This window comes from Chenopodium quinoa, unplaced genomic scaffold, assembly GCF_001683475.1.
Source record: "Chenopodium quinoa cultivar QQ74 unplaced genomic scaffold, ASM168347v1, whole genome shotgun sequence".
In the NCBI taxonomy this organism is placed as follows: domain Eukaryota; kingdom Viridiplantae; phylum Streptophyta; class Magnoliopsida; order Caryophyllales; family Amaranthaceae; genus Chenopodium; species Chenopodium quinoa.
Window position 1 is genome coordinate 77974 of NW_018743788.1, and position 27555 is coordinate 105528.

The 27555-nt window shown below is 37.5% G+C and overlaps 2 protein-coding genes across 2 annotated transcripts; one reads left to right on the forward strand and one right to left on the reverse strand.

Moving 5' to 3' along the window:
* Positions 1-6961: 6961 nt before the first annotated feature.
* Positions 6962-19668, reverse strand: LOC110684944 (translation initiation factor eIF-2B subunit beta-like). The gene is made up of 11 exons (XM_021861387.1): positions 19287-19668; positions 18748-18830; positions 18494-18648; positions 16877-17158; positions 16136-16265; positions 14902-15009; positions 14139-14241; positions 13930-14055; positions 12423-12616; positions 9245-9351; positions 6962-7393 (listed from the first exon to the last, which is right to left on the reverse strand). Exons 2-11 carry the CDS (start codon positions 18798-18800, stop codon positions 7383-7385), a joined length of 1269 nt encoding a protein of 422 aa, XP_021717079.1. The 5' UTR covers positions 18801-18830; positions 19287-19668; the 3' UTR covers positions 6962-7382.
* A 5173-nt stretch (positions 19669-24841) lies between these two features.
* On the forward strand, positions 24842-26512 carry LOC110684939. Its single transcript, XM_021861380.1, has one exon. It carries the CDS (start codon positions 24842-24844, stop codon positions 26510-26512), a length of 1671 nt encoding a protein of 556 aa, XP_021717072.1.
* The last annotated feature ends 1043 nt before the right edge of the window (positions 26513-27555 follow it).

Here is a 27555-nt window from a genome sequence, read left to right on the forward strand (position 1 = left end):
TGCTTAATAAGGGTTAAAATTACAAAAGATTAATGGTATAATCAAACTCATAATCCAACAATTGCATGCCATAATTGATCAAGGTATAAAGATTTAAAAAATTTCATCAAAAACGAAAAACCCTTCGAAAAACCACTTTCTGGGTGGATTTTGGCTTCTGGAAGGCCATTTTTAATACAAAGTGGGTAAAGTGTAATATAAAACGTCGATTCCACCCAAAATTCATTATTTTTGAGTCAAAATCGGAGTTCGTAATCCAAAATTAGCAGTAATACAATTTTAATCTAATTAAAAACGAGCTCCCAATCTAATTAAGATGCTAAACCAGAAATTTAAATCCATTTTAAATCACCTTAATTAATTTTTTTAGTTGTAAAACTTAAATGCAAGAGGCTCTTATACCGCTGTTGGGTTTTGCGGTGTCCGACACCGCGTGGAAACAAAACCCGATAACCGGATCGCATGCATAATAATTACAACAAAAACAAAAGAATGCAAATAAACAAAACACAAGAGAAGAGAGAGAAGAGAGAAAAAGAATACTCACCCTCGAAGCGTGCTTCGCTCAACCGACGAGCTCGGACTTGAAAGCTTCAAGCTCTGTAAGTGCGAAACCTCCGACGGCTCACACCCTCGCTACCGAACTGTAACTGGCCTCTACCCCGTAGCTTAGATGGGGCTAGACCAAATTAACTTAGAGTTTACGAACAAAGGTTTTCTCGCTTTTGGAGATCCCTTAGAGTTCACTAACTCAAGTGAAAATCCCAATACCCAATGATTGGTATTTATAGAGAATGTCCCCAAGATTTCCCATCATCTTTCAATGTGGGATAGTTGGTAAAATGCCAAAAGAAAGAATTAATTTAATTCTAAATTAAAATTAAAATGGCAAGGCAATCATCAAACAACATGGGGCATAAGGTGAGCAAGGGAGTATGTGAGGACCACAAGGGAGGACCACACTCCCTTGCTTCCCAAGCCACCCCCTCACAAAACTGGGTGCAATGGGATGGCGCCAAATGGCAGCCCGCCTTGGGCACCAAGGCAGCCATGCTGGCGCCCGGTCCCTCGGCTGGGCCTGCCAGCTAGGCCTTCCTGCAATAGCAAGCCTCGCAAATGCGGGCTGCTTTATTACTGGGCGCTGCTGCTGCTACGCACCAAGCTCGGTGCTAGTAGCTTGTGACTGGCGCGCCTTGTTGCTAGCTCTCGCATGCTGGCTTTGCCTTGCCCGCAAGGCTTGCTCGGCCAGTACGCCTAGCCATGCATGTTGTGCTTGCGGCCAAGCCTTGCATTGCGGCAAAGGCTTTGGCTGGCCATGCTAGCCCACCTAGCCCTCGAATGGCTAAGCCAATTCGAGGCTAGGATTTTTACATGCGTTGACTTGTTGTTTGATTGATTTTTCCGTCTCGTCGATTCCTACATACGACTCGACTTTCGACGCTCTAAGCTCGGAATCCGACGTCTTAGTTCGTAAAATCTCTATTGACTTATTTAATCCTTCGGATTAATTTGTTGCTTCGGTTCGATTACACAATTGGGTGTGACCCGTAGGGTTCAGTCAAGAGCAAGCAGTAATATTAATTGTACGTTAATATTACTGATCGGAAGCGGCCTCCATCTAGGCATTCCAATCACTTGACCTCACTGAATAATTAGATTTCCTAATTAATTCCGAACCCTCTATCGAAATAATACACTTGTTTGAAGGACACCATTCCTTTCAGTTTTCGGAGAGGGTGGGTTTTTGCGGGTGGATTTTAGGGGGCGTTTGGTTCGCAGAGTGGTATGGGTTTGGAATCAGGAATGGGGTTAAGGTGGTATAAGGTTAGAACTTGATACTTAATACCATGTGTTTGGTTCAATTCTGGAATGTAATCTCTCACAATTCCCTTCTTTTATTTGATACCTAAAGGAATGGAATGGGACAAACCCACCTCCCCCAAGGTTTCTAAACCCCACAAATGAGGTATGGGTTTAAAATTCATACTTTTGACGACCAAACATATGGTATGAGTTTTAGTCATTCTAAACCCATACCTCATACCTATATTACGCGAACTAAACGCTAAAGGTGGGCACCGTGCCGCCGCAGGCCGTGTCCGGCGGGCCACCGTGCTTGAGAAGACATGCCGTGCCGTGCCGCCCAAAGTCACAGGCCAGCCCACGGCACGGCACGACCCACGTGCCATTCGGGCTCGTGTCGTGCTGGCCTGTGGGCTGGCCTAGTGGGCTGGCACGCTGCTGGCCTGGCGGGCTGGCCTGGTGGGCTGGCCTGCTGCCTTCCTCCCTTTTTTTTTAATTTATTTATTTATTAATAGTTTATAACTTATAATTTTATATTATTATTTTTCTAAAATAAATTATGTTTAATATTTATGTTTTATTATATTTTATATTTAATATTTAAATTTATATATTTAGTTTATACTATTACTTTATAGTTTAATGTTTATAATTTATTGCATTTATTTTTGTATTATTAATTATTAATTATTATAATTTTATTTTTGTTATATTAATTTACGAATTATAACTTAACGAAAAAAAGGCAAATTGGACTTTGGATGTGAATAATGCATACTTCATATTATTATTACTTGAAAAAATTGTACAATGATAATAATGATAAAAATCGTACAAGGATATTAAACAAAAATTGGATAATGATAAAAATCGTAAAATGATAATATTGATAATGATAAAAATCGTACAATATACAAAAATTATCTATTCTTCTTCTTCTTGTGCATCTTTGTCTTCGTCTTCGTCTTCGGCTAGTTGCATAAATTGGGAACTAGCCGAACACGAACGGTCGGAAGCGGAGGTTCCTTCATCGTTGTCGTTGTCGTCGTAAGAATGGTCTTGTGATTGATTTTCCGCATCCAACCAATCTTTGAAACACACGCACATTTCAAGTGTTTCGGGTTTTAGACTTGTTCTTCTATCGTCTAAAACCCTTCGGGATGCGCAGAAAGCTCGTTCGGAGGCAATAGAGGAGACTTGGATACCAAGAATGTCTCATGCCATTGCCGCCAAAGTTGGATGCTTCGTGCTTTGTTGTTTCCACCATGCAAGGAGGTCGAGGCTGTTTATCTCATCGTCGTCCATGCCCTTGGTGAAGTCGTAACTCAGGTACATTTGCAACTCCGAGACATCGCTTTGCGTTCTCCTTATTGATGAATCACCTGAAAACCTTGAAATCAAGTTAGTAGCTTGTGAAAATAAATGTTTGGCCTTCTTACTTACGTTTTTGGATGGTTGGGAAGGCCCTGAGCGAGGAACGGTGCCATATTTGGCTTCATAGACTCTATATAAAGCAAAAAACTGATCCTTCACATTAGTCTTATAGTTTTCTACATCATCGTCAAGAAGCATGCATTGAAAGTAAATTTCAACTAACATAAATGTGTTTTCATACTTTTGCCTAGGATCTAATATGGAAGCAAAAATATAAATCAAAGGAATTTCACTATAATATTTACGCCACTTTGTTTCCATTGCTGGAAGATACTGATCATAATCACTTTGGTTGCGATGATCAGCGAAAAGTTGGGCGAGTAAACATGCATTTGAAAGAAAGTTTTGAGCACAAGGATTATGAACAGAAGAAAAACAATACGTCATGTTATATAATAACTGCAAAAATTGCATATATCGTTCACATTTAGCCCAATCATCCTCATATAGAGCATTGTTTGAAAATTTTTGGTTGTAAAAAATTAAATTGTCAACGGATTCTTGTACTCAATTGCGTTGGTTAACATGTCATAGGTGGAATTCCACCTAGTTGGGCAATCGGTTTTGATTTTTATTGCCCTTATCTTTTGTTGTTTTAGAAAACTCTTCCATTCTTGGTATCTCATGTTTGAGCTATTAATAGACATAATAGCTTCTCTAATTTTGTTATAGTATGGACCCATTGCTCTAAGTCCATCTTGTACAAACAAGTTAAGAACATGGCAAACACATCTAGTATGAAGTGCATCACCATCTAATATTACATCGGTCAAGTTTTGTTTGACATAATTAGCAGTATATGTCATTGCGGTTGCATTGTAAAATGTCATAGACATCATTTTATCTCGAAGGTTGTATTCATTTATTGCTTCCATTAAATGGTGAGAAATGTTAATACCGGTGTGGGGGTATTCCAGCATTTTGAAATGGATTATTCGTTTTTGTAACAACCATTGATCATCTACCCAATGGCAAGTTACACATAAATAGTGATATTTATAACCACTATCCCAAGAATCGGCAGTCAAAGACACTCTACAGTTAAGGTTATTCAATTCGGCTTGTAACCGCATTTTGTACTCTAGGAAGTTTTTCATGGCGGCAGAACGAACGATTTTTCTAGAGATTCTTTTATGTTGGGGTTGTAATGTTTTGTTAATGTAAGTGTTAAATGGGTCACTTTCGGAGAAAAGAAAAGATTGTTTGGCGTGTACTATCATTTTCCCTAGTTTATCCCTATCCCTCTCATAGTTGTAGGTAAACCCGTGTGGATGGAATTGGAAAATTTTTGGCTGTGTTGGATCACTAGCTGGTTTTGCACAACTTTTCACGTGTCTACCTAAGTGTCCTGTCCCCGATGTGGATTTTGTCGAGAATGAATGACCACATGTGTTTACATTTTGCTCTTGTGTGGTCTCTACTTAGGAGGAAATAACGCCATACCTCACTTTTGCGGCTTTTGACAAGTACCATCTCACTCTCGGTTAACCATTCCTCATGTGTGTTTGGGAATTGGGTGTTTGTAGAATCGGGGGTTTGTTGGTTAGTAGTAGAACCGGAGACATTTAGGGTTTGTTGGCTACCTTGGCTAGAATAAAAATTTTGTTGGTCAAAGTAATTTGGTGGGAATTGACCGAATTGTGGAAATTGGTTTGGTGGTGGAAATTGTGGAAATCCTGGCATATTGTAGGGTTGAAAACCGGAAGTACCATCGTGCCTAAATTGTTCAAAGCCTAGGGGGCCGTTACCAGGGTCATTGGTTGGAATGGCCGGATTCGGAATTTGGGGGCTCGTTGGATTAGGTGATTCCCTAGAACTACTACCACGGGTAAGTCGGCCTTTCCCCTTCCCCCTAGATGATGGGTTGTTCGATGCCATAATTAACAATAATAATTAACAATAATAATAATAATTAATAACAACAATTTTAACAATAATAATAATTAATAACAACAATTATAACAATAACAATAACAACAATAATAATTAATAACAATAATTGTAATAATAAAAATAACAACAATAATAATTAATAACAACAATTTTAACAATAATAATAACAATAAAAATAATTAATAACAACAAATATAACAATAACAACAATAATAATTTGAAGATTAGTTTAGATCTTACAACCGTGCTTCAACGCTTTCCACTAATTACGATAACAACAATAATAAATTGAAGATTAGTTTAGATCTTACAATCGTGCTTCAACGCTTTCCACTAATTACGATTACGAACTTTTAATTTTTTCCGATACTAAGAAAAAATATTTAGAGAATTTAAGAGAATTATTAGAGAATATAATAGATTAAGAGAGGAAGATTGTGAATTTGTGATTTGGGAAGTGAATGGAATTGGGTATTTATAGGGAATTTGGGAAAGAAATAGGGGAAATAGAGCCGTTTATGGCCGTTGCTCCAACGGAAAAAATAGCAAAAATGGCTGTTTATAGCCGTTTTTGTCTGTTGGCATGACAGGCCGTGCCACGGGCCAGCACGACGGGCTAGAAGCGGGCTCGTGCCAGAAAATCAAAACGGTGTCCGCGACACGCCCACGACCCATGGCTGGGCCACCGTGCCGGGTCGTGCCTGCAGCGGGCTTGTGCCGGGCCGTGCCCGTGCCGCCTGCGGGCCAACCCGGCCCGTGCCCACCTTTAGGTCCCCTTAGGGTGTTTTCAGTGGGGTGATTTTCAGGTAGGGTGGGTTTTTTTTGTTGAGTTTTGGGGTTGGTTGCCATGGAGGTGGTTGTTATGTGCAATTGTTGGTGGTTGCGTCGGGTGGAGAAATGTGGTAATTGGAAGAGGAGCAGCAATGAGGTGGGCATCAATTGGTTTTATGTGCTGCTAATTGGTGAGCAACAGTGAGGTGGTGAAATGGTGGCTGAGGTGGGTTGTTACGCTATTCGGTAGTGCGGTATTGATTGGTGGTGGATACCAAATTGATGTTGCTGTTGTTTTATGTTGTTGTGGGTTTTTATGGTTGTTGCTAGAGGTGGTTTAGTTGATTGTCGGGGGTTGGTCGGAAAAGCAAGCGGAAAGGGTTGCCACCGCCGGATTCAATGGCTTGGAGGGGAAAGGGGCTGATTTATTGGAAGGGGAAAGGGGCTGATTTATTTTCTACTTACTATGAAAGTAGTAAAGAAATAAATAAGAAGCAATCTTACCTTGGGTGAAATCAAATTAAAACCTATGTTTTTTTGGATTTGACAGCAAATTAATAAAGGGACTCAGTTTTTTTTTTTTTTTTTTTTTTGCAAAATATTAATGAAGGGACTGAGTTTATAGTCCAGTGAGTTAAACATGGTTTAACTTACCGAATTGTTAACTGGTGGTCCTAAAAGGTGAAAAAAAAAACTAGGAGATCCCAAAAGGTCAAAAAATGAAAAATATAAACCCTATTATTATACTTAACTCAAAAAAAATCCTTGATTTTATTACTACAAATTTAGGACAATTAATTCTTGACTTGGGCAATACCCCAAATGAAATCATTAACATGTAATATTATGAGTTTAGGATTTTGCACTTATCCCAATCGTCGAATATAATTTGAGACGGTTTGAACATGATGTAAGTGTATTGAAAATTACTCAATGAAATTCTATTAGATACATTATATTAGCTTCGATCAGTTAGTAGTTCCTTTGCTTTTCGATTGGGAAGTTGTGAAATCAAAATTTAATAAAGGTGAAAGCTAATTAAAGTGGGTGGCAAAACGTGTTGAGGTAATTTTCTTCGTTCTTAGATTATAATGATTGTTTAAATTCTCTGTACCAAAACATCACAAGTTTAAAAACCTCAATTTACTCTACCATGTGCAATTTAAATACCAATAACCAGTTGAATGCTACCAATAAACAGCAACACTGAAATTTGAGATTTTTAACTTTACATCTACAATAACAGCATAGAGGATTTAGCTGTTTTATATTCACCCACATGAGCAAAAGTAACCATCAATTAGTCTCCCCGTACGGTTTCCCATTATTTCTGATTGGGATTGGCGGGATAGAACAAGGTGTGTTAGCAAAACTTTGGTCTCACATCTGAGAATGATAGGCATTAACCACCAACCACTTCAACCTGTTTGACCTACAAATCTCTTGCTGCAATTTGCAGCCAGTCTTTCAAGGTCGTAAATTCATACAAGACCTGCCAATTAACCCAAAGAATGTCAGAGCAAAGAATGGCACCTTCAGAAAACATTTCGAGAAATTGTGGTAATATTGGTTATACTCTACTTTTGCACTTTACATTTGGTGAACCAATTTTTTTTGCATTGCACCAAACAAACCTTGTGCTTTTATTTAGTAATTTCCAAGACCTTAGAATTTTTCTGTAACAATGTTCAGTAAGTGTTTAAAAAGAAAAGAGAAAGCAAGTTTTTTTTTTCCCTAATTTCATTTACTTCCCTTATTATCATCTCTTCTGCTCATTTCCACCCTGTCACATCTGAAACCTCAGCTTTACTAGCTCAGTAACCTTACCTGTGCCACCAACAGTAACCACCACCCCTTCCCCATGCTACCAGTAGACATATCTCTTCCTCCAGACCGCCTAATATGAAGGGAAGAGGGGGAAATTGTAGTTGTAATGGGTGCCAATGACAAGGGGGTAACCCAGTGAATAATGGCAAATCAAAGAGCAATGGGCGCAAATGGTTGTGGAGTTCGTGTGTGGCAAAGGCTTGGCTTGGGATAAGGGAGATGAGGCAGCACGTGAGGAGCTAGAAGTTTTATGTGAGGAAACGGGAAAGGCAGTAGCATTTAGGATTCCGGATAACTGAGATTGGGGTGGTGGCTGGGCAGTTGGTGGTAGGCCATGGCACAAGGCACAAAATTGAGGTAGGGAATCCAGTGGCTATGTGTTGTGGATGGGGCTGTAGGGGCAGAGGAGGGAGTGATTGCAAGAAAGGGTGTTAGCTGGTGGTGTGGGGGAAGAGGGGGGGGGGGTGTTTTGGTCAGTCGACTAGTAGCTGCTAGATGAGGCTGGCCAGGTAGGCTGTGGCATTGTAGCTTGGTGCTATAAAGGGGTGGGGAAAATATTAATAAAATAATTATAAAAATTTAAAAAGAAGACAATGATGATAATGAAGAAAGGTCCACAACAGCACATGGACAAGCAAGGTGGAAATTAGTAATGGGGCATAATGGCAACAGTAGGAGGAGAGAGAAAGGAGGGAGAGGAGAGCATTGATAGCGGCTGATTGTAGCATGGAAGGAGGATGCTGATAAATGAGGAGTGGAAGATGAAGAAAATCATCAGAAAATTTAGGTAGAAAGATGGATTTAACGAACTTATTTCTTTTGTAAACAGGGCCAATTGGGAGTTTCATAGGGACATAACCATATAAAATTGATCATTCATTCATTTAAAATCGGATTTCAAGATTCCAAAAGCAGCTACCTTAGGTATTCATTATTTTTTGGAGATAGCATGTATACTTAGACCAAGGCCCCAAAGCTTGGGCTACCATACTAAATTTTTTACAAATAGCAGCAAACTGTTTATTTCCAACATTTCAAAAATATTAGATGCGTGGAAAATAGGTGTAAGAAAATACCCTCGATATCCAATCTTTGTTTTCTAGTATACCTCTCTACTGTCTCTTTCTTTTCAATGGTCAGAGCGAAATGGTTATATTTTTATTTTGTGATGTGAGTGGTCAGAGCGAAATGGTTATATTTTTAAAGTTGCTGCTGTTTCATGCGTTAAATTGAGGATAAGGTAACTGTATTACTTTCTTAATGGGCTAAGGCAGTCTGGGGCTTTCCCAAATTACTCCATTGGGGACTTACAAAGGAATTGGGCTAACTTATAGTTCTGATTTTCAGTCTCTTTCCGAGGACACGTTGTCCTCTTGATGTACTTATAATTTGGTTTGAGCAGTTTAATAATATATTTTTTTTTTTCTACAATAAAAATCAAATTTACATAGACACATGCATAACAATCTCCACAAATCAGCCATAACAGATATAAGACCAATCTTACTCAACGTACCGGATAGAGATTTGGAATTAGCAGTCGACTTTTGTTGTAGAACCAAATCATCAGCAGAATAATAATCTGCAATCAGCCGGTACATATATGATGGATTATGCCCTCCGCTGCGACAAAGAAAAATTGATGTATGATATGTCCATGAGCAAGGTACCCAAAAAAAAAAAAAATTGGGTTTTTCTAAGCTAAGGCCCTCAAGTTATTGAATTTCTCAGCTGTACCCATGCTTTTTCAAAGTTATAAGTTGTGCCCTCCCCCCCACGTTATTTTATCAATAATAACCTTTGACAGCCACAATAGTTAACGGACGTTAGAGAATGTTAAGTGGCGTTACTAAAATCGTTTAATTAAAAAAAAAAATAACATAAAAATAAAAACAAAAAAATAACAAATAAAAAACAATAACAAAAAAAAAAAAAAAAACATTTATAAAAAAAAAAAAAAAAAACCAAAATTCCCCAGCCACCTTCCCCCCACCACCAAACCCTAACCCCTGCTCTAAACTCGCCGGAAAACCGGCAGGCACTCCACCTTAACCACCTAAACCGGCCGGCCGGTACTCTACCTCCCCATCAGACCCACCCTCGACCCCTTCCCTTTCCCCAAATCCCCGCCGTATCCACCTTCTTTCTCGAAACCCCAACCACCCGACAGCTCTCCTTCCTTCCCCCACCTGAAACAACCCCCAACTCCCTTTTCCACACCCCGAAACGGCGAGGGAGGGTCATTTTGAGGTGGAGGAAAGGGATTGTTGGCTGTTTCGTGGTGGTTTAACGGAGGGATGAGGGTGGTCGGTTTTTTGGGCTGGGTTGCGTCACGTGGTTGTGTTCGTGGAGTGTTAAGGAAGGAAGGAGAGTGAGGGTGGGCAGCCAGTTGCCGGCGGTGACGACGTGGGCTGATGGGTTTGGTTGTGGTGGTGGGAGGGGTGGTTTTTTTTTTCTAATTAATTCTTAATTAAGTTTTAATTATTTTATTTTCTGATTTTTTAATTTTTTTTTAAAGTGTTAGACCAATTAGAACAAGACACGTGTCAAATTAATAACGCCACTTTGTCCGTTAACGGATATGGCTGTCAAAGGATATTGTTGATAAAATATTGTGAATGGAGGGCACAACTTATAACTTTGAAAAAAGCATATGTACAGCTTAGAAATTCAATAACTTTTGGGGCATAGCTTAAAAAACAGATTAATGTAGCTACAGAACAGAACTCAAAAGAATAAAAAAGCATGACCCATTGACACCAATATATTTAAAACCTCGAGAGATGCTCTATTCAATTACATGAAGGGAAATTTTCTATGTTACACCTTTGAAGTCACGCAAGTTCCCAGGATGCAGAACCAAAATAATTCACCAATAAATTCTTCCAAACCATGTGTTGAATCCAAGTATTTTAATCATGACAGTTGAACAAACTAAATAGCCAATTACCTCTCTTCCACCTGGCCTTTAAAATAACATGCATTTGGTTGAAGCATATATTAACCCCCTTCTCCTAAAATGTCATATTTTTTTAGGAAAAAGGGAAACTAATAATCCCACATTTACCAATTCTGCTCAAAACAATCCCACCTTTTCGAAATCTGGAAACAATCCCACCTTTACCCTTCATTTGCTCAAAACGATCCTTTTCACTTATAACCTGTTTAACATGTTAATTTTTTTATTTTTTTTTATTCTGAAATATCTCCTACTCCCCAACCCATTTCAATGGTAACCCACCATAGCCACACCATCAGACCTCCATAACCACCACCAGGCCCCTACTTGAAACCACATCCGCACCCCCACCAGACCTCACCCCGAACTCCCAACCGTATCCCTCTCACCTGACCACCGTGCAAACTAAACCGGACACCCCCACCACCCACGAAATCCCCTACATCTGACACCCTAGACTTCCACAAACCCCTTAAATCCGACCTCGCAGCCACCCTGAAACACCGAAATCCGACCACCTCACACCTCACCCTTGATCCTCTTATACAGAACACCCAAATGAGATTTTTATATTGGTGATTCAATTACTGCCATCACCATATTACCAAAACAAAATAATCCTCCTCAGACATCAGATCTCAAGGGACTAGTACAGCATGAAACACATGAGAATTCAAACCGCTATATGTAAAATTGAATGCGTAAATGCCCCAACCAAACGACCCACCCTTGATTTGAAAGTTGAAAACCAACCCCCACCCAAACGAAAAACCCCCCACCCCAGATTCGAAACCCAACCTCACCCTTAAACGAAAACCAAATTCAGATATGAACATTACAGTAACTAGTGGTTGACGGCGTGGAAGGGGATTGTTGTTTGGTGGGAAGGAGGGTTGCTCCGGTTGGTGTGAGATCGGGGAAGGGGGCTGGATTGTTATTGTTTGTTTTTTTTTTTTTTAATTTTTTAAAGATAAAAAAAAAAAAAAAAAAAAAAAAAACCAATTAAAAGGTGACACGTGGCTAGTAACCTTCTCCAACAGGTTACCAACTTAATTATCCGGTTAAAGGTCTGTTTTGAGAAGATGGTATTAAAAGGTGGGATTGTTTCCAGATTTCGAAAAGGTGGGATTGTTTTGAGCAGAAATGACAAAAGTGGGATTATTAGTTTCCATTTTTCCTATTTTTTATTAAAAAAATAAAGGTAAAAAAAAGTCCTATGCTTGTCAAGAATTCAGGTGCAGGAAAAGACGTAGAGAGCGGAAATGCTAGCAAGCTTCATTGTCTTCAGAGATGATTTGGTTCTAATGGATCCATTAGCGTTGGTTTGAGAAAGTAAGACGACGACCGAAGATGCACCAGTAAGGAAAATAGAGAGTTGGGATCATGAGAATCTTTAGTAGAAGACTTGTATGGAGGTAGTTAGGAAAGATATAAAGAAATAGGCTTACAAAGCATATAATAATTGAAAGGCATGGAAGGAGAGGATCTTGGTTGACAATTACCAGAGATGAATTCTTGATCCATTTAGCCAACTCCGTCATTGGGATTAAGGCATTGATGTTAATATGGTTGTTAATCTACATCTGGAGGTCTCTAGGGATCAATTTAGGAAGACAAACCTTAAAGGTTGGGAGTATTCCCAGGTAATGAAAAAAAGTAGGACCATTATCAGAAGAAATAAACGTGGGATTACAATAATCAATTTCCAAAACAAAATATAAAAAGAGCAGCTTACGTGTCAGTGATAAAGAGGCTAACGAGCTTTGGTGGCACATAATCAAATGTTGGGTTGACAATATGAAGCAGCGGTTTGCCACTGCCACTTCCAAAATCCATACAATCAGAAAATTCTCCAAAATCTAGTAGATCGGATGGGGACTTCAGCTCATTGAGTAAGACTTCGGGGTTGTGAGGATACAAGGGGCATAACTGCCATAGGTCAGACGTTGAGCACAATTAGCTTGTAAGCTATATAGATTGCATTAAAAAATCATAAGAAATACAGGAAGCTCAAAGATATTATACAATAATCTCAGCTACTAGCATGATGTAATTGATCAAAAACTTGCAGTCGAATTGCGTAATACTTCACATTAGACATTACCAGTGACAAACAGAGACAGCATCACTGAAGGGTAGCAAATTAAATAACATAAGTATAGTTATTTAAATATATACCAACCAACTAATCTGCAGCTAAACACATACATGTGGAGAATATATCAATAAACCTATTTCAAGTTGATGCAACTTCAAAGTAGCTTACGTGTTACCAAGTCATATATTATACTTAGATATTAGATATAGATAGTTTAAAGCAAAAACGTTATCAGCATTTAGTCATGTAATTCATATTTAGAAGTGTACCTAGCATCTTTAAAGTTATTGCTTATTACTATACACCTTGTTCTCATGTATAAAGCAAACAGAATTAATCATGTAAAATAATTTCAATTTTCTTTAAGGTCTCCCATAGGATAAAAGCCTTCTTTCCACAAATCCACAGGTAAACACAATGGTAGTCATCTTCAAAATTCAACACTCAGGTACAGGTCAGCTTTTTCCATGAAGTCCTTGAACCTTTGGTGAAATGCTCATTCTCTGCCGCAGCCTAATGTTGATCCACAAAGATATTCAAGATCAAACTCATACTAGCGCCATTCAGCATTTCAGCCCCATCAGGAAGTATCCTATAGTTGGCCGGTAAATAAAACAAATAATATGCAATTTTGTGAAGACTGTCATATTTTGGCCAAAAAAAAAAATAATGGAATTCACATATACAGGCCTTAAAAGAAATCATATCTATCAAAGGCCTCTTCACCCAGATTATTGAACTACTCCAGTTCAAACAAAAAAATTCCAGCTCCCTACATCATAAAATGCATAAGCAACTTTCCCCATTTTATTGAGCAGACATTCAGCCAAGATACTTTAAGATAATTACTAAGCATATTGATAACAGGTCTTCTCTGCATGCTAGTGATCAAATTCATTAAGGTAACATTAACAAGGTATTCACCATAACGATGAGGTGGTTGAATGACTCAAACAGGAACAAGAAGATTTTGAAAAAACATGAGGTAATCTTTACATTTTGTAACCCGAATAAGAAATTACAGCATTTTATTGCTCAGTGGAAAAGCAGATTAAGGCACATAGGCGGATAGGCCTACTGTGGAATGAAGATTCTTTTTTAAAAACCAAGCATCAAAAAAAGGGGAAAAGCCAGGAGCAATCACCTTGTGACTGCCTGCAACAACAACAAAAGGAACAGCATGTCTTTGAGCAGCAAGAGCTACCATATTCAAGCCAACAGGGGCTATCAGTCCACCATTAGCCATAACAGCATGAGCTCCAACTATGACCTTCAAACAGTTTTTCAATACATGAATATGACTAAATTCAATGGATAACAAATTGACACACGAACAGAAGTGGACAAGCGTACCATGTTTACTCTTGATATCATGGCAAAAACAGCAGAGTCAGTAATCACAGTGGTCTGCAAACCTCTAGCCACCAATTCTTTGGCAAGAACATGCCCTTGGTACCTGGTTCCAATGTGACAGCAACATATCAACAAAAGATTTATGAAAACATATACTACGATGTCGGTTTAGATACATTCGGAGTTTCAGACTTCTGGAACCTAATCGCGGTTCGTGGGGGGTAGGTGCGAATCTGGTAACTATGATTCGGACTTTTGCTACTTTCCAATACGAAAGTAAAGAACCCACAAAAAATGTATACAACTGTGCAATTTCAAATCTTCAGCAGTCAGCATTTAGCACTACCTTTTTACTAAATACTTTTTTTTCCTTCTCTATTTTATTGAGTTCCAAACTTATCATAATCCTCTAAAGCTCTAACATGCATACTTGTAGTCTGGAGAAAACTATTATTCTATCCCATTCACTTGAGAGAGTGAAAGAAGATGTAGTGATATCAACTCACAATTTTACAAAATCAGAAGCAACTATGATGGAGAATAATATAAAAAAGAAGGCCTAATGTAAGCAAACTTTCATAGATTATCTCAGAAAGAAGATTCAAAATATAGGTTTAACAGGTGCATCATTTTTTACTTAAGCTCTCATCTTCTGAAGAAGATCCTAGACAAATGTTATGCGAAGATCATATAGTTACTGGCTTTTGCATCTTTCATATTTTAAAATCTTCAACTTAACAAAATGCAAGGAAAATGTATGTACCTTGGAGCACCTTCTGCAACAAAGACCTTGAATGACCGTTTCTTCTCCTTTGCAGCACAGAGGAATTCCATCACAGTTCTTGACCGTCCTAAAGTCAAAATTACCTCACTGCAATAGTCATGGTTTAATGAGCAGATAGAACAAGCCTTGGTAAAAGGAAATTATCACACAAACACACACGCGCCTACGCACAAATAGTTGCATGCATAGTGACAGCCTCATTCAAGAAAGCCTAGAATAAATCTTAGCAAACAGAAGATATCAAGTCATTACAACAAAAAAAGCATATTTTTTTCCTTGTTCATGACTTCATGTATAATGGGCATTAATCACTACATCCTCAAGATCATGAGGCCAGAAAACATGAATTCAAAAAAAGGTGGAAAAATTAGGCAGACGTAGCAGTGCAACCAAACTAAATTCCATATGCCAGACAGCCACACAGCCAGACAGAATGTGAACAGGTACTTGATCTTAATTGATTAACTTTTCAATTAAGCAGGTAAAAGATCATATAGACAAAAAAAATCCCTTCAAGATATGAACCTGCTAGGAACCAACACAAGAAGGTCCCACACTCATATCCAAAGCAATGAGGAAGATGAAGGGTAAAGAAGTCAGATGAGGACAACTAAGAATGACTAGAAGAAATGGCTATGACTTACAAGAGAAAGAAGAGACAGGCATCACGAGATTGTTATGTAATTTTTAATTTTTTTTTTTTTTTTATTGGTTATGGCAGTAAAGTAGTGAACAAGCCAATTAGTATGATGTAATAAATAGCAGAAGAGTAGAATGGAATGAGGCATTGTGAAAATAGTTTGTGAGAGTCCTGTGGAGATAACAAAAAACATATCCCAAATTGATTTATAATTTTCTCTCTCTAAACTCTTACTTTCTGCAAATATTGATAGGTAGTAGCAGAGCTCGTGAAACTAAGAAAGAACACCCATTTGTATCCAACATTTAGATAAGGTTAAAGCATATGCTACAAGTAGAAAGGCAGTTAAATTGGAGAAAGATCAAAAGGAAAATCAACACCTTCCTATGGCAGCAAAACTGTTCAATAATAATTTCACATTTTTTATGCCAATACAACAACATCAACAGCAACAGCAACAACAAAGCCTTAGTCCCAAAATGATTTGGGGTCGGCTAACATGAATCGTCATAAGGAACCGTCCAAAATAGGCAACAAATTACCCATGTTATAGAAGTAAAAACAATAACATACTTTTGATGAATGTGCTCAACTGCTTGCTCAGCAATCTGCTCATGGCAAGTGTCTATATCCTGAATGAGATCGTTAACAGATTCAATGACATCATGCTTTAATTTTCGAATCCTTGAGCTCCTATCGGCAGCTGCAGAATGCAATCATATTTTAATCAGTAGAAAAAGGAAAAATGGTAAGCTCCAGATAATCTTACTATAACACCCTTCTTCCTATCTTCATTCAAGCCCTTTCAAGGACTAGCACTCTCCTTATCAGGGTACTGTATCAGCTTCTATTGGTAATCCCAGTAACCTAAAATTCTGAGTTATTTTATTTAGTTAACTCTAATTAGAGTAAAGAAAAAACATAATAACATCTCTTATTCAAAATGTGCAGTTGAGCAGTCAATCACACACATTGGTGGCCTTCAAACAATTAAATAAGCTGTTATACAAAGGAAATGTTGACAGCCAAAGGGCAAAGAGTGCAAATTATGATGTTTGACTTAAAAGACAACAAGGCAGAGAGCAAATCTAATGAAGTTAATGGAAGGCAGGTACATGGAGGCTGGACAAAATAAGGTGGGCTGTGAAGTCCAGCAAAAGGGCTTACAAAATACAAATAAAACTTTAGACAAGCGCATCTTGAAGTGCTGGTAGGGATTGAAATATCCATTATACAGCAGTGAAAAAACAGACTCATTTTTACATAAAGAAAACAATGAGCTACAGTAAAGTTCAGGTCAAGTGCACAACTTACATTTGCTTTTTCCTTCAGAATCACCCCCAGATGAAGAAAGGGGAGCAGCAGAAGCATTGGGTACATCTTCAAGAAGAGTATGTAGTGATGGTGGGCGCAAAGTGCTCCTTGCTGCAGCAGCTACTGCGGCTGCTGACAGAACAGGATGATCATCTCTGTCATCTTCGTCATCATCACTTCCAACTGATATATTTAGGTCACCAATAGCAGCGGTAGTAAGAGATAAATCCTCCTCTCTAATAATATGTAGCACCCTCCTGACAATATTACCAACAGCAAGCTCTGCAGTTCAAATCAGATGGAAGTCACTAAAAGCTCCGACAACGTGCATTAAAGGCATCACCTCCATACACTGAGATACAAGAAGACGAGTGAGTCTCCCAGCTGTTTGTTCCATTCAGTCAGACAATAATAATTTGTTTAAGAAAATTATATTAAAAAATTAATAAAAATTAAAATTAAAAAAAATTAAAAAAAAAAAAAAAAAAAAGAAGACAATCTTAAAAAGGTGGAGGACAAGAGACGAACTCGAGTACCTAACTTAAAAAAACTCTTTTAAGATCTTACCTTGTTATTTTGTACAAAAACAAGAAAAAAGTCTTTTAAGATCTTACCTTGTAATTTTGTAGAAAAACAAGAGGTTCTTTGCATTTTTAACAACAAGAAACTTGTCTTGTCTATGAATTGCATTAATACACTTCACAATTTTAACAAAGTACAGCAGCACAAAAAATTGAATGAACCTTTAAATACCTTTTTCTGATTCAGTGGCATGAAATATAAGCAGGAACTCTACTGCTTAGGATTTCTAAAAGATTTCTTTAATATGTTCAAGTAAGAAGTGAGCTCTTATGTGGTTGCCTTTGCCTCCCAATTTATGAATAGACTCTACAAACTCTGTGAATCAATGTGCCTAGAAGATTTCAAGAATTTAAATTCTAAAATACAAGATACTACTCTCGTAGCAACAAAGTACTGGAAAACATAGCATAGATGATCCAAATGATAGCCGATCCAACAAAAACAAATCAACTTTAGAAATGTAAGATAATCATATAACTCTTTAGAATTTTCATCAGATGTGACGTGATACCAGTATAGAACTAAGAAATCCAATAAAGTATGTTAATGATGTCCATTAATTATTGCTTGCTTCATGTAGAGAAATTCACACTTTCTAATTTCTAAAATAATTATACTCTTTAACATTATTGCATTATAGTTCATCTTATCCTTTTATCAATATCTCTTAAATAATTATTTTGATCCTTAAAAATAGTTTCAAAATAGGATTGTAAACTAAAAGAAAGATTCCACGACTGCAAAATAACATTTCATCAAGGATGACTGCTATGAACAAGGAGCAATATAATTTTCCAGGGTATTGACAATACTTATAAATATGAAGCATGAACAACTCTAGACCCTTATTTCACCACAATTCACAATTCCTCTAAGAGACTTCTAATTTATTTTTATTTTTTCCCTCGACAAGATGTGCTAAATGCAACAACATCTTACACCTCAGCTAAAAAAAAGGCATAACTTGTAGTTTGATGTCAAACAACGTTGTCAATTGCAATTTTCAGATTAAAATAACACATAATAGAGGCCTACCCACAGGGTTGGCAGCAATTAGCTGCTCTCCAACAGCCTTTACAGCATCAATGAGAGCTCCAGCTTGGTTTGTATAGGGAATTCTCTGCTGGGATATAACCGAGCGAAGAAACTCCGCAGTGTGCTTTGCTGTCGCTTGTGACCCCTCAATCTTACTAAAATACAAACAACACAAAACATTCTTCGTAAAAAAAAAAAGCTAAAATTTTCTGTAAAATGTAAACAAATCGCGTAACTTAGCTTAGTCACCTCACCGTTTTCTGAGTTTGTTAACAAAGTCATTGACTAGAGCTTGTACGTCAGGCATTATTAGTTCTATCTATCCCAAATGTTAGACCTGAAACCATGGATGTCACACATTAAGCTCTATCCAATTTCACTAATCTTTAACAATAATAAAACACGACTCGTTGAACCATTGTCCATATGTTAGAATTATTAATACGAAGTACACGACCAGATAACGATAATCACAATAAGCAAAATCTTCCACTAAATGACATGCCTGTCTCTAAGCCAGGGTTTTGCAAGGGTTTTCATAGTTCCGTCTTAACATTCAAGGGTTTTGCAACGCATTAGCAATTATTTTTAAATCAACTATCAATCAAATTGTTATTGGTTGAATATATGAAAAGCAAAATTTTAGCATTTCAGTAATTAAATTATAACCAATAGTTCAACAATCAATTCCTAACTAGAATTAAATTACCGATTAACATTAGATTGGGAAACTGATATTTGATGATTATTAAAAAAAAAAAAGAAAAAAGAAAAAAGAAAAACACTATCTTACGCTTCAATGGAGGAGAGAAAGTTGCTTCAACGGAGAATTCAGAGTGTAGCCGCTTCAATGGAGGAAAGAGACAAGGAGGGTTTTTTTTTGTTTTTATATTGAGGATCTGCTTTTAATCACTTTGAACGAGGTGTGCAAATTCGGAATTGGTTAACCGTTTGAAATTTATTTTTTAGCCTGTCTTGTGTATAGATGACTACATCATTTGGTGACTTATAAAAAAAAAAAAAGTAATCCCTATAATATGGACCAAGCAACGACTATAGTACTGACCGAATAACCCTTTAACATTGAAGAGTAATTCCTATAACATTGACGAAGTAACCCCTTTAACACTAATCAAGAAACCATGAATCCAACATGAACTCCATTTTCTCCAACACCTACCAAAATAGATATTATAATCCAGCTATTAACATTCACACTAAACCGTGATTGTCATGCTAGTACTATTACGATAGTAGTGCCCTCAGCTTATATGCAACTGCTTTATCCAATGACTGTGATCGATCCCTATGGTCTTTGGGATGGCCTTCTCTATAAGAAACGTCAAGCGTCTATATCATTACAGCATAATCAGCATCATTATGTACACAAGTGAAACTAGCCATAACCATCAACAAACACCACATTTTCTGGTTAAAAATAATTTTTCCCTAATGTGGAACAATATATTAGTTATCGAGTAAGGGTAAACTAGTAGTCTAGTATACCAACCAAACAGTGAAGACACGGTGAATTCTGGTTTTTCCAGCCAATGAATTAAAGATGATCCAACATATATCCTATTGAACTTGGCTTCTTTGAGATTTATACGACATTTACAATAATTTTAAAATTAGAACATCCCATTAAGGAAGATGTTAGACTTATATGACATTTAAAATAATTTTGAAATACGACTTAATTTCAAGGAAAGGCATAGCATGAATTTATGTAAAGAGGTAGGTTAAAGTTTAGATTAGTGCATTGAGAATATAAACGAGCTATATCTAGTTTAAAGTGCATTATGCTAATGTAATTATTAGTTCAAACATCTGATAAGGCATCTGGGGGGATATAAAATCATCTGCCACGTCATTGTATCAGGTTGACAAGATTAGACTCTACGTACACATTCACATTACTTACTTTCATTATGTCATAATCTCCGCTAGGTTTCTCATCGGAATTCCTCACAACTTTGACTTCAGCTTGACTTCACGCAGAAACCCTTGGAAACTGGCTCCATTCTTGGGGGGCCCATTCAGATGATCAACATAATATATCTAAAAATAACAAAACACAACAAACAACACATAGGTCGGGAATTACATTACCCTTCATTATCAAACATCAAAGCTACTAAGCAAATTCTTACCACAAAAAACTAGACACAACCTTCACATCCAAGTAATTAAGTATCCAAACTTTTCAAACTTGAGGCGAAACTTCTCAGCATATATCATCAACCATTCATGTGCAAATGCACACCAATAATACTCGTTCGCTTTAGCACCAACTGTAGTTGCATGCATCAATTCCCCAGCCAGATGTAACCCATCTGTTGTTGGGCAAAACACTTATCTTAATACCACTACTAAAAAAAACCCTAAAAAATACATCTTTCTGCACTTTTGTCTTCACTAGAAACTTTTTCAAAGCCAATTCTGCTTTAGAAATCAATAATGGCGTAGACCGATGATAACTTGTTATTTGGCATGATTTTAGGGTACTTTTGAACCTTGTTTTCGTTATTAATCGACATCAAAGTTCTTTTTTTAACCTATTTTTATGCAAATTTTGTACCATCCATGCTTCACGGGTTGTTTGTATTTTTGATGTAATGTAGCTATTTTTAGCACTATGGATGTGATCAAGCATGAGTGAGCAAGGATAAGGTCAAGCTTGGTTGATAGAGCCATGGAGGAAGAAGGAGGAATGCCTTAAAGGGAAATGAAAAGCTTTTGGAGAACCTTGAAAGGTCGTTTGCGTAAGCGTCAACTTCAACCGACCATAACTTTTGATCTACTCAACCTTTTGAAGCGATTCAAATTGGATATTAAATTTCATCTCAATAGCTTTTCAACGACTGGTCACAAGTCCATTTCAGGCAAGAAACGAAGAAGTTACAGCCTCCCAAAGTTAATCTGTCTAGGCAGGGCATTTTGCACGGTCGTGCAAGATGATGGCACGACCGTGCAAAGCTGCACGACCGTGCCAAAATCTGCACGCCCGTGCAGACCTTTGGTCCTTCTACACGTCCGTGCCAAACTTGGCACGACCATGCTGAGCCTTGCACGTTTGTGCCAAATCTGGCACGCCCGTGCAGACCTGCAGTCGAACTCCTTCCTCGTTTTCTCCGTCCTTTTTATTTGGGGGTCTTAAAAATACCCCCCTTGAGCTCATTTGTACGGGCTAGGAAGGTTTTTAGAGCTTTCTCTTAGTTTTGCAATCCTAGAACATTAAATTCTCAAATCATTAGTTAGATTCTAATTATTAGCTTGGAAATATTTAATTTCAACCATTGTAGAAGACAAGTTCCACCATTGTTGCTCACTTTGAAGCTTCATAGTAACTATTTCTCACTACTACATTTGAGAGCTAATCCAACCCCTATTTTCGTTGTATTACGTGTTAAAAACCGTTGTATTAGACCTAATACAACGGCTAGCAACCGTCACATTTGCTAGGGTTGGATTAGGTCTAATAAGACGGTAAAAGGAACCTAATCCGTTGTATTAGGTATATATACCTAATCCAACGGATTGCCCAATCCGTTGTATTAGGTTCCTTTCTTCTTTTTTTGGAATAACTAAACCTAATACAACGGATTGCTCCCCAATCCGTTATATTAGGTCTTTCTTCCGTTGTATTAGGTCTTTCTTTTTCTTTTTATTATTATTATTATTATTATTATTATTATTATATTGTCCATCCAAGTCCTGTCCAGATTGTTCAGAAGTGTATGTCAACTGATCAATGTCTTCATAGTTTTCAACTTTGCATCTTAATTTTGGTATTGTATCTTTGGATGATTAGAATTTGAAATTTTGAAAAACTAAGATATGAAAAATTGAAAAACGAAAAACGAAGAATGCAAAATTGAAAAATCTGAAAACGAATATCTGAAAAATTGAAAATAAGAAGAAAAAAAACAGAAATCGAACCAAGATCTGAAAAAAAAAACCCCGAAAAAACCCAGAAATCGAACAAAAAAACGAACTCAGAAAAAAACAAAATCGAACCCAAAAAGAAGGAACAAAAAAACGAACCCAGAAAAACGAAATCGAAAAAAAAACATAAAAAACAAACCCAGAAATTGAAAAAACAAAAAAAAAACCCAAAAAAAACGAAATCGAACCCAAATAAAAACCCAGAAATCGAACAAAAAAGATCTAAAAAACAAGAACAAAAAACGAAAAACGAAAACAAAAACAAGATCTGAAAAACGATCTGAAAAAAAAAAAAAAAAAAAAAAAACTATCTTAAAAGGATTAAAAAAAACGAAAAACGATCTAAAAAAAACCCCAGATCTGAAACAAACCTAGAAAAAAACCCAGAAATCGAACAAAAAACGAACTTAGAAAAAACGAAATCAAACCAAAAAAAAACGAACCCAGAAAAAACAAAATCGAACCAAAAAACGAAATCGAAAAAGTTGAAATCGAAATCGAAAAAAAAACGAAATCGAAATTGAACCCATAAAAAACAAACCCAGAAATCGAAAAAACAAAACAAAAAAAAAACTAACCCAAAAAAAACGAAATCAAACCCAAATAAAAACCCAGAAATCTAACAAAAAACGAAAAACGAAAACGAAACAAGATCTGAAAAACAAAAAAAAACGTTAAAACAATTAAAAAACAAAAAAAGATCTAAAACGATCTAAGAAAAACCCAGAATGAGGGAGTTAAGGAGAGAGAGAGGATAGATGAGAGAGTTAAGGAGAGATTAAAAATGAGAGGCGAGAGAGCTAGGGTTCAAGAGATAAATATATAGAATGAGGGAGACAATGAGCTGAGTTTTCAAAAGCCCAAGAAAAAAAGCCCAAAAGGGTCTAATACAACGGTTTCTTCAATCCGTTGTATTAGACTCCTCAATCCGTTGTATTAGCTGAGCTAATACAACGGATGAATTTATCTAATACAACGGTTAGTATAAACCGTTGTATTAGACCTATTTTAGTATAAACCAGTCTAATACAACGGTATGAAATTAGCCGTTGTATTAGCTAATTTTGTACCGTTGTATTAGATTAAAAATGTAGTAGTGTCTTACTCTTCTCTTCCATTACTCTCTACTTTGTTGTTAATTACTTGCTTAATTCTTGCATGCCTAGATTGTTAATTAGCTTAATCCTTAGTTTGAACTTGTTCATGAATTGCTTGAAATCTCTATTTGCTTTAACCTCCATGGATTGTGAGTAGTCTAATTTCTAGGGTTTGGGTAAAACCCTCAATGTAGTCACAAAGAATTAGTTGTATGTGCTAATTTGGTTGTTGTGGGATGTTAATTAGTTGAGCTTAAATGGTTTAATTGCTTAGTTCTTGTATATGACCATTGCTAGAACTATTTATCCAAGCTTTCTCAACGAAGGATCGAGAGATGAACTTGATTTAGCTCCCTTATGCTTGATTGACCCGAAATGCCATGAGAATAGGAATTTCCGGTCAAGGGAATGTTTATGTCATCGTAATTATGCTTTAACACTTGTTTTATGCTTTGTAACCACGAGAGTAGGTTGTATTCATGATTCAAGTAATCCCTCTAGATTGAGAGAGTAGTTGGGTGCCTTAGATGACTTCCCCTAATTTATCCCATTAATTTACCTTGATTGTTGCATGCTAATTGTGATTTGTGATGAAGTTGAGTTGTATAACCCGAGCCCTAGATTCCTCTAAACATTGTTAATTTCCTCTTAGCTTTAGTTGAATTGAACTAGTAGAAGTTACTCAATACCAACCCAATTTCGACTTCATTTAGCTTATTTAAACGGTAGTACTCGGTGGTTAATTCAACGCCTCTCTTGGGTTCGACCCTTTCTTACCCTTACTATTAGTTAGTGAGACCAAGATAGGAATTTATATATTGGTAGGCTAGACGACGGCCTATCAAATTTTAGCGCTGTTGCCGGGGAGGCAAAGTCACATTGAATGTATTATTGTTGAATGAGACTAAATGTGTGTATATGTATAATAGTTTTCTTACCTTAATTTTTGTTTATGTTTGTTTAACTTGTGATAGTCATTGCTAACGTTTTTCTTAGCTTTGTTTGACTTTGCATGACACGAAAGAGTAAGCAATCACCGCTTATTCCCGTTGATCCAGAGCTAAATAGGACTTTGAGAAACGTGAGGAGACTTTTGCACGGCACACCCGAGTTCTCCATTGTATATTCGGATTCCGATCCGGAAGAGGTTTTTGGAACTAACGAAGAAGATAACATGGGAGAGAATCCTCCACAACCTCTATTATGAGACTATGACCACCCTAACGCATTCAAACTTCGGAGTGGCATACGTCTCCCCACCACAAATGCAAATAACTTTGAGCTTTCACCTCAACTCATCCGCATGATTCAAAGCGACCAATTTGGGGGTAGTCCTTATGAGTGTCCTTTTGCTCATTTGGACAACTTTCTTGAATTGTGTACAACTATCAAGCAAAACAACGTTTCAGAAGAGTTTATTCGAATGCACATGTTTCAATTCTCCCTTCGTGATAAAGCAAAGCATTGGTTAAGAACGGTTGAAGAGGGATCGTTGAGTACTTGGGATGAGGTGACTAGAGCTTTTCTTCGGAAGTATTTCCCTCCCGAGAAAACCGCCGAATTAAGACGGAAGATCACCAACTTCAACCAAGAGGTTGATGAAACTTTGAGTGAAGCATGGGAGCGGTTCAAAGATTACACTAGAGCATGCCCTCACCATGGTTTCACCTCATGGATCATAGTGCAAAGCTTCTATGATGGTCTTACTCCTACCTCAAGGGCCAACCTTGATTCGGGAGCCAGAGGTAGCCTTAAAAAGTTATCGGTTGACGAGGCCTACAAAATGATTGAGGAAGTTGCCAAGCATTATGCTTATGGGGGTGATAAAAGGCAAAGTCAACCCAAGAAGGGCGGTAAGCATGATCTTGAAGCAATAGATCTTATTGCTTCAAAGGTTGATATGTTAGCTCGAAAGCTAGATCAAGTGAACAATGTGCCCGGTAGCTCCTTTTCACAAGTCATGTCTTGTGAGACTTGTGGAGGAAACGATCATTTGGCATCCTATTGCAACACTACAATGGAGCATGTGGCTTCACTTGGGAGGAATGATTCTTACTCTCAAACTTATAACCAAGGTTGGAAACAATATCCAAATCTTGGGTGGAAACAACCCAATCAAGCTCCCCCTCCTCAAAACAATTACAACCAAGCTCCTCCTTACAATCAACCCCCTCCACAACAACAAGCTCCCTATCGCCACCCCAACCAAAGAGACAATGTCCAACAAAGACCCCAATACAATCAAGCCCCTCCTCCTCAAAAATCCAACATTGAATCCGTTTTGGAAACCTTCATGACCCAACAAATCAAGATCAATGGGGAAGTTAGTAGCTCAATTCAACAACTCCAAGCACACAACAAGATGATTGAAAGTCAATTATCTCAAATTGCGCAACAAGTTGGGTGCACCTCTAACTCCGGTGGTCAATTTCCAAGCACAACGGTAATGAATCCAAAAGAGCATGCGAAATCAATCACCTTGATTATGGAAGGGGGGTATGAAACTCCAATTATGAGAGAAAATGTTGCCAAAAAGGGAGATGAGGGATATAGTTGGGTAGATGAAAGTGAGTTTGAAAATGAAGTGAGTGAGGAGGCGAGAGGAAGGTCAAAATTGAGTGATGAGGGTGCCTCAAAGAGAGACGAGGGAGAAGTGAAGAACCAAGCTCCATTGAAAGCATATGAGCCTCGTATTCCATTCCCTCATAAAATGATAGTGAAGAAGCTAAATGAGAAACTTTCCAAGTTCCTTGATGAAATGAAAGGACTTCAATCAAACATTCCACTTCTTCATGCTTTGTCACAAATGCCTACATATGCAAAGCTTTTCAAACATATTCTTCCTAACAAGAGTAGGCTTGAGGAGATTGATTCTATCTCCCTTCCAACGGAGATAAGTTCTATTCCTCAAAATGGGCTTCCCGAGAAGTTTGGTGACCCCGGTAGTTTTGCTATACCGGTTAAGGTTAATTGAATAAACAAATGCTTTGAGTGATCTTGGGGCTAGTTTTAGCCTTATTCCTCTCTCTATGGCAAAAAGATTGAATCTCGGGGAGATAAGCCCCGCCAAAATGTCAATCCAACTAGCCGACCGCTCGGTTAGAGTCCCATTGGGAGTCTTAAGGGACATCCCAATTCAAGTGGGGAAAGTTCTTGTGCCATGTGATTTTGTAATCATGGAAATGGATGAGGATTCCAATATTCCTCACATATAGGGTAGGCCCTTTTTGAAAACCGCGAGTGTTAATATTGACATGAAACAAGGGCGGCCTACCTTACATGTTGGGGATGAAAGAATCTCTTTCTCGTTTCCGGAAACGTTGAATGACCCTATGGTTAAACAAGTTCATCGGGTTGATGTTTTGGTAAATATTTTGAAAGAAGACATGGAGGAGTCACAAGATGAATTGACTCATGCTTCGGAGGTGAAAAAGCAAGAGAGGCCCAAGAAGAAAAAGAGAAACAAGATCAAGTTGATGGACAAGTTGTTTGGTTGCATTTCTAGTGATGATAGCAATGTGATTATTTTGCCTAAGGAAAATGACAATTGTGTGGGAACAATGAGATGGGTGAAAAAGGTGTGCCTTGACCCTCCCTAATTATGGATAGCGCAATGTCGTCAAGCTAGTGACGTTAAAGAAGCGCTTCCGGGAGGCAACCCGAGTATTTTTGTAGTGAATTAAAAAAAAAAAAATAAATAAATAAATAAATAAATAAATAAAAAACAACAACAACAACAACACGAAGTGCATGTCTTCCAACAACAACCAACAAGAACAAAGGTACCAAGAAGGTTCAAGCGTCAAAGAAGACCCGATCCTTTAGTTAGTCTTCTTTCTTCCCTTTTTCTGTGTGCTTTTATTGCTTAACATTGAGGACAATGTTTATGATAGCTTGGGGGGAGTCATTTGCATGCCTTCTTGACATGTTGGTTTGTTTTGGTTGTTTCATTTCCCTAATATCCAAGGCCCTTAATCCAATTTAGCTTCCTTAAAATCCAAACCTCTTGTCATGTGA

Excerpts from the sequence above, each read along its gene's own strand:
- LOC110684939 (XM_021861380.1), top strand. The coding sequence starts at position 24,842 with ATGATTCAAAGCGACCAATTTGGGGGTAGTCCTTATGAGTGTCCTTTT.
- LOC110684944 (XM_021861387.1), bottom strand. The coding sequence starts at position 18,800 with ATGCCTGACGTACAAGCTCTAGTCAATGACTTTGTTAACAAACTCAGA. Across the intron at positions 15,010-16,135 it reads GTTGAGCACATTCATCAAAA|TGAGGTAATTTTGACTTTAG; the intron begins GTATGTTATTGT and ends TGACTATTGCAG. Across the intron at positions 14,242-14,901 it reads GTTGCAGAAGGTGCTCCAAG|GTACCAAGGGCATGTTCTTG; the intron begins GTACATACATTT and ends CATTGGAACCAG.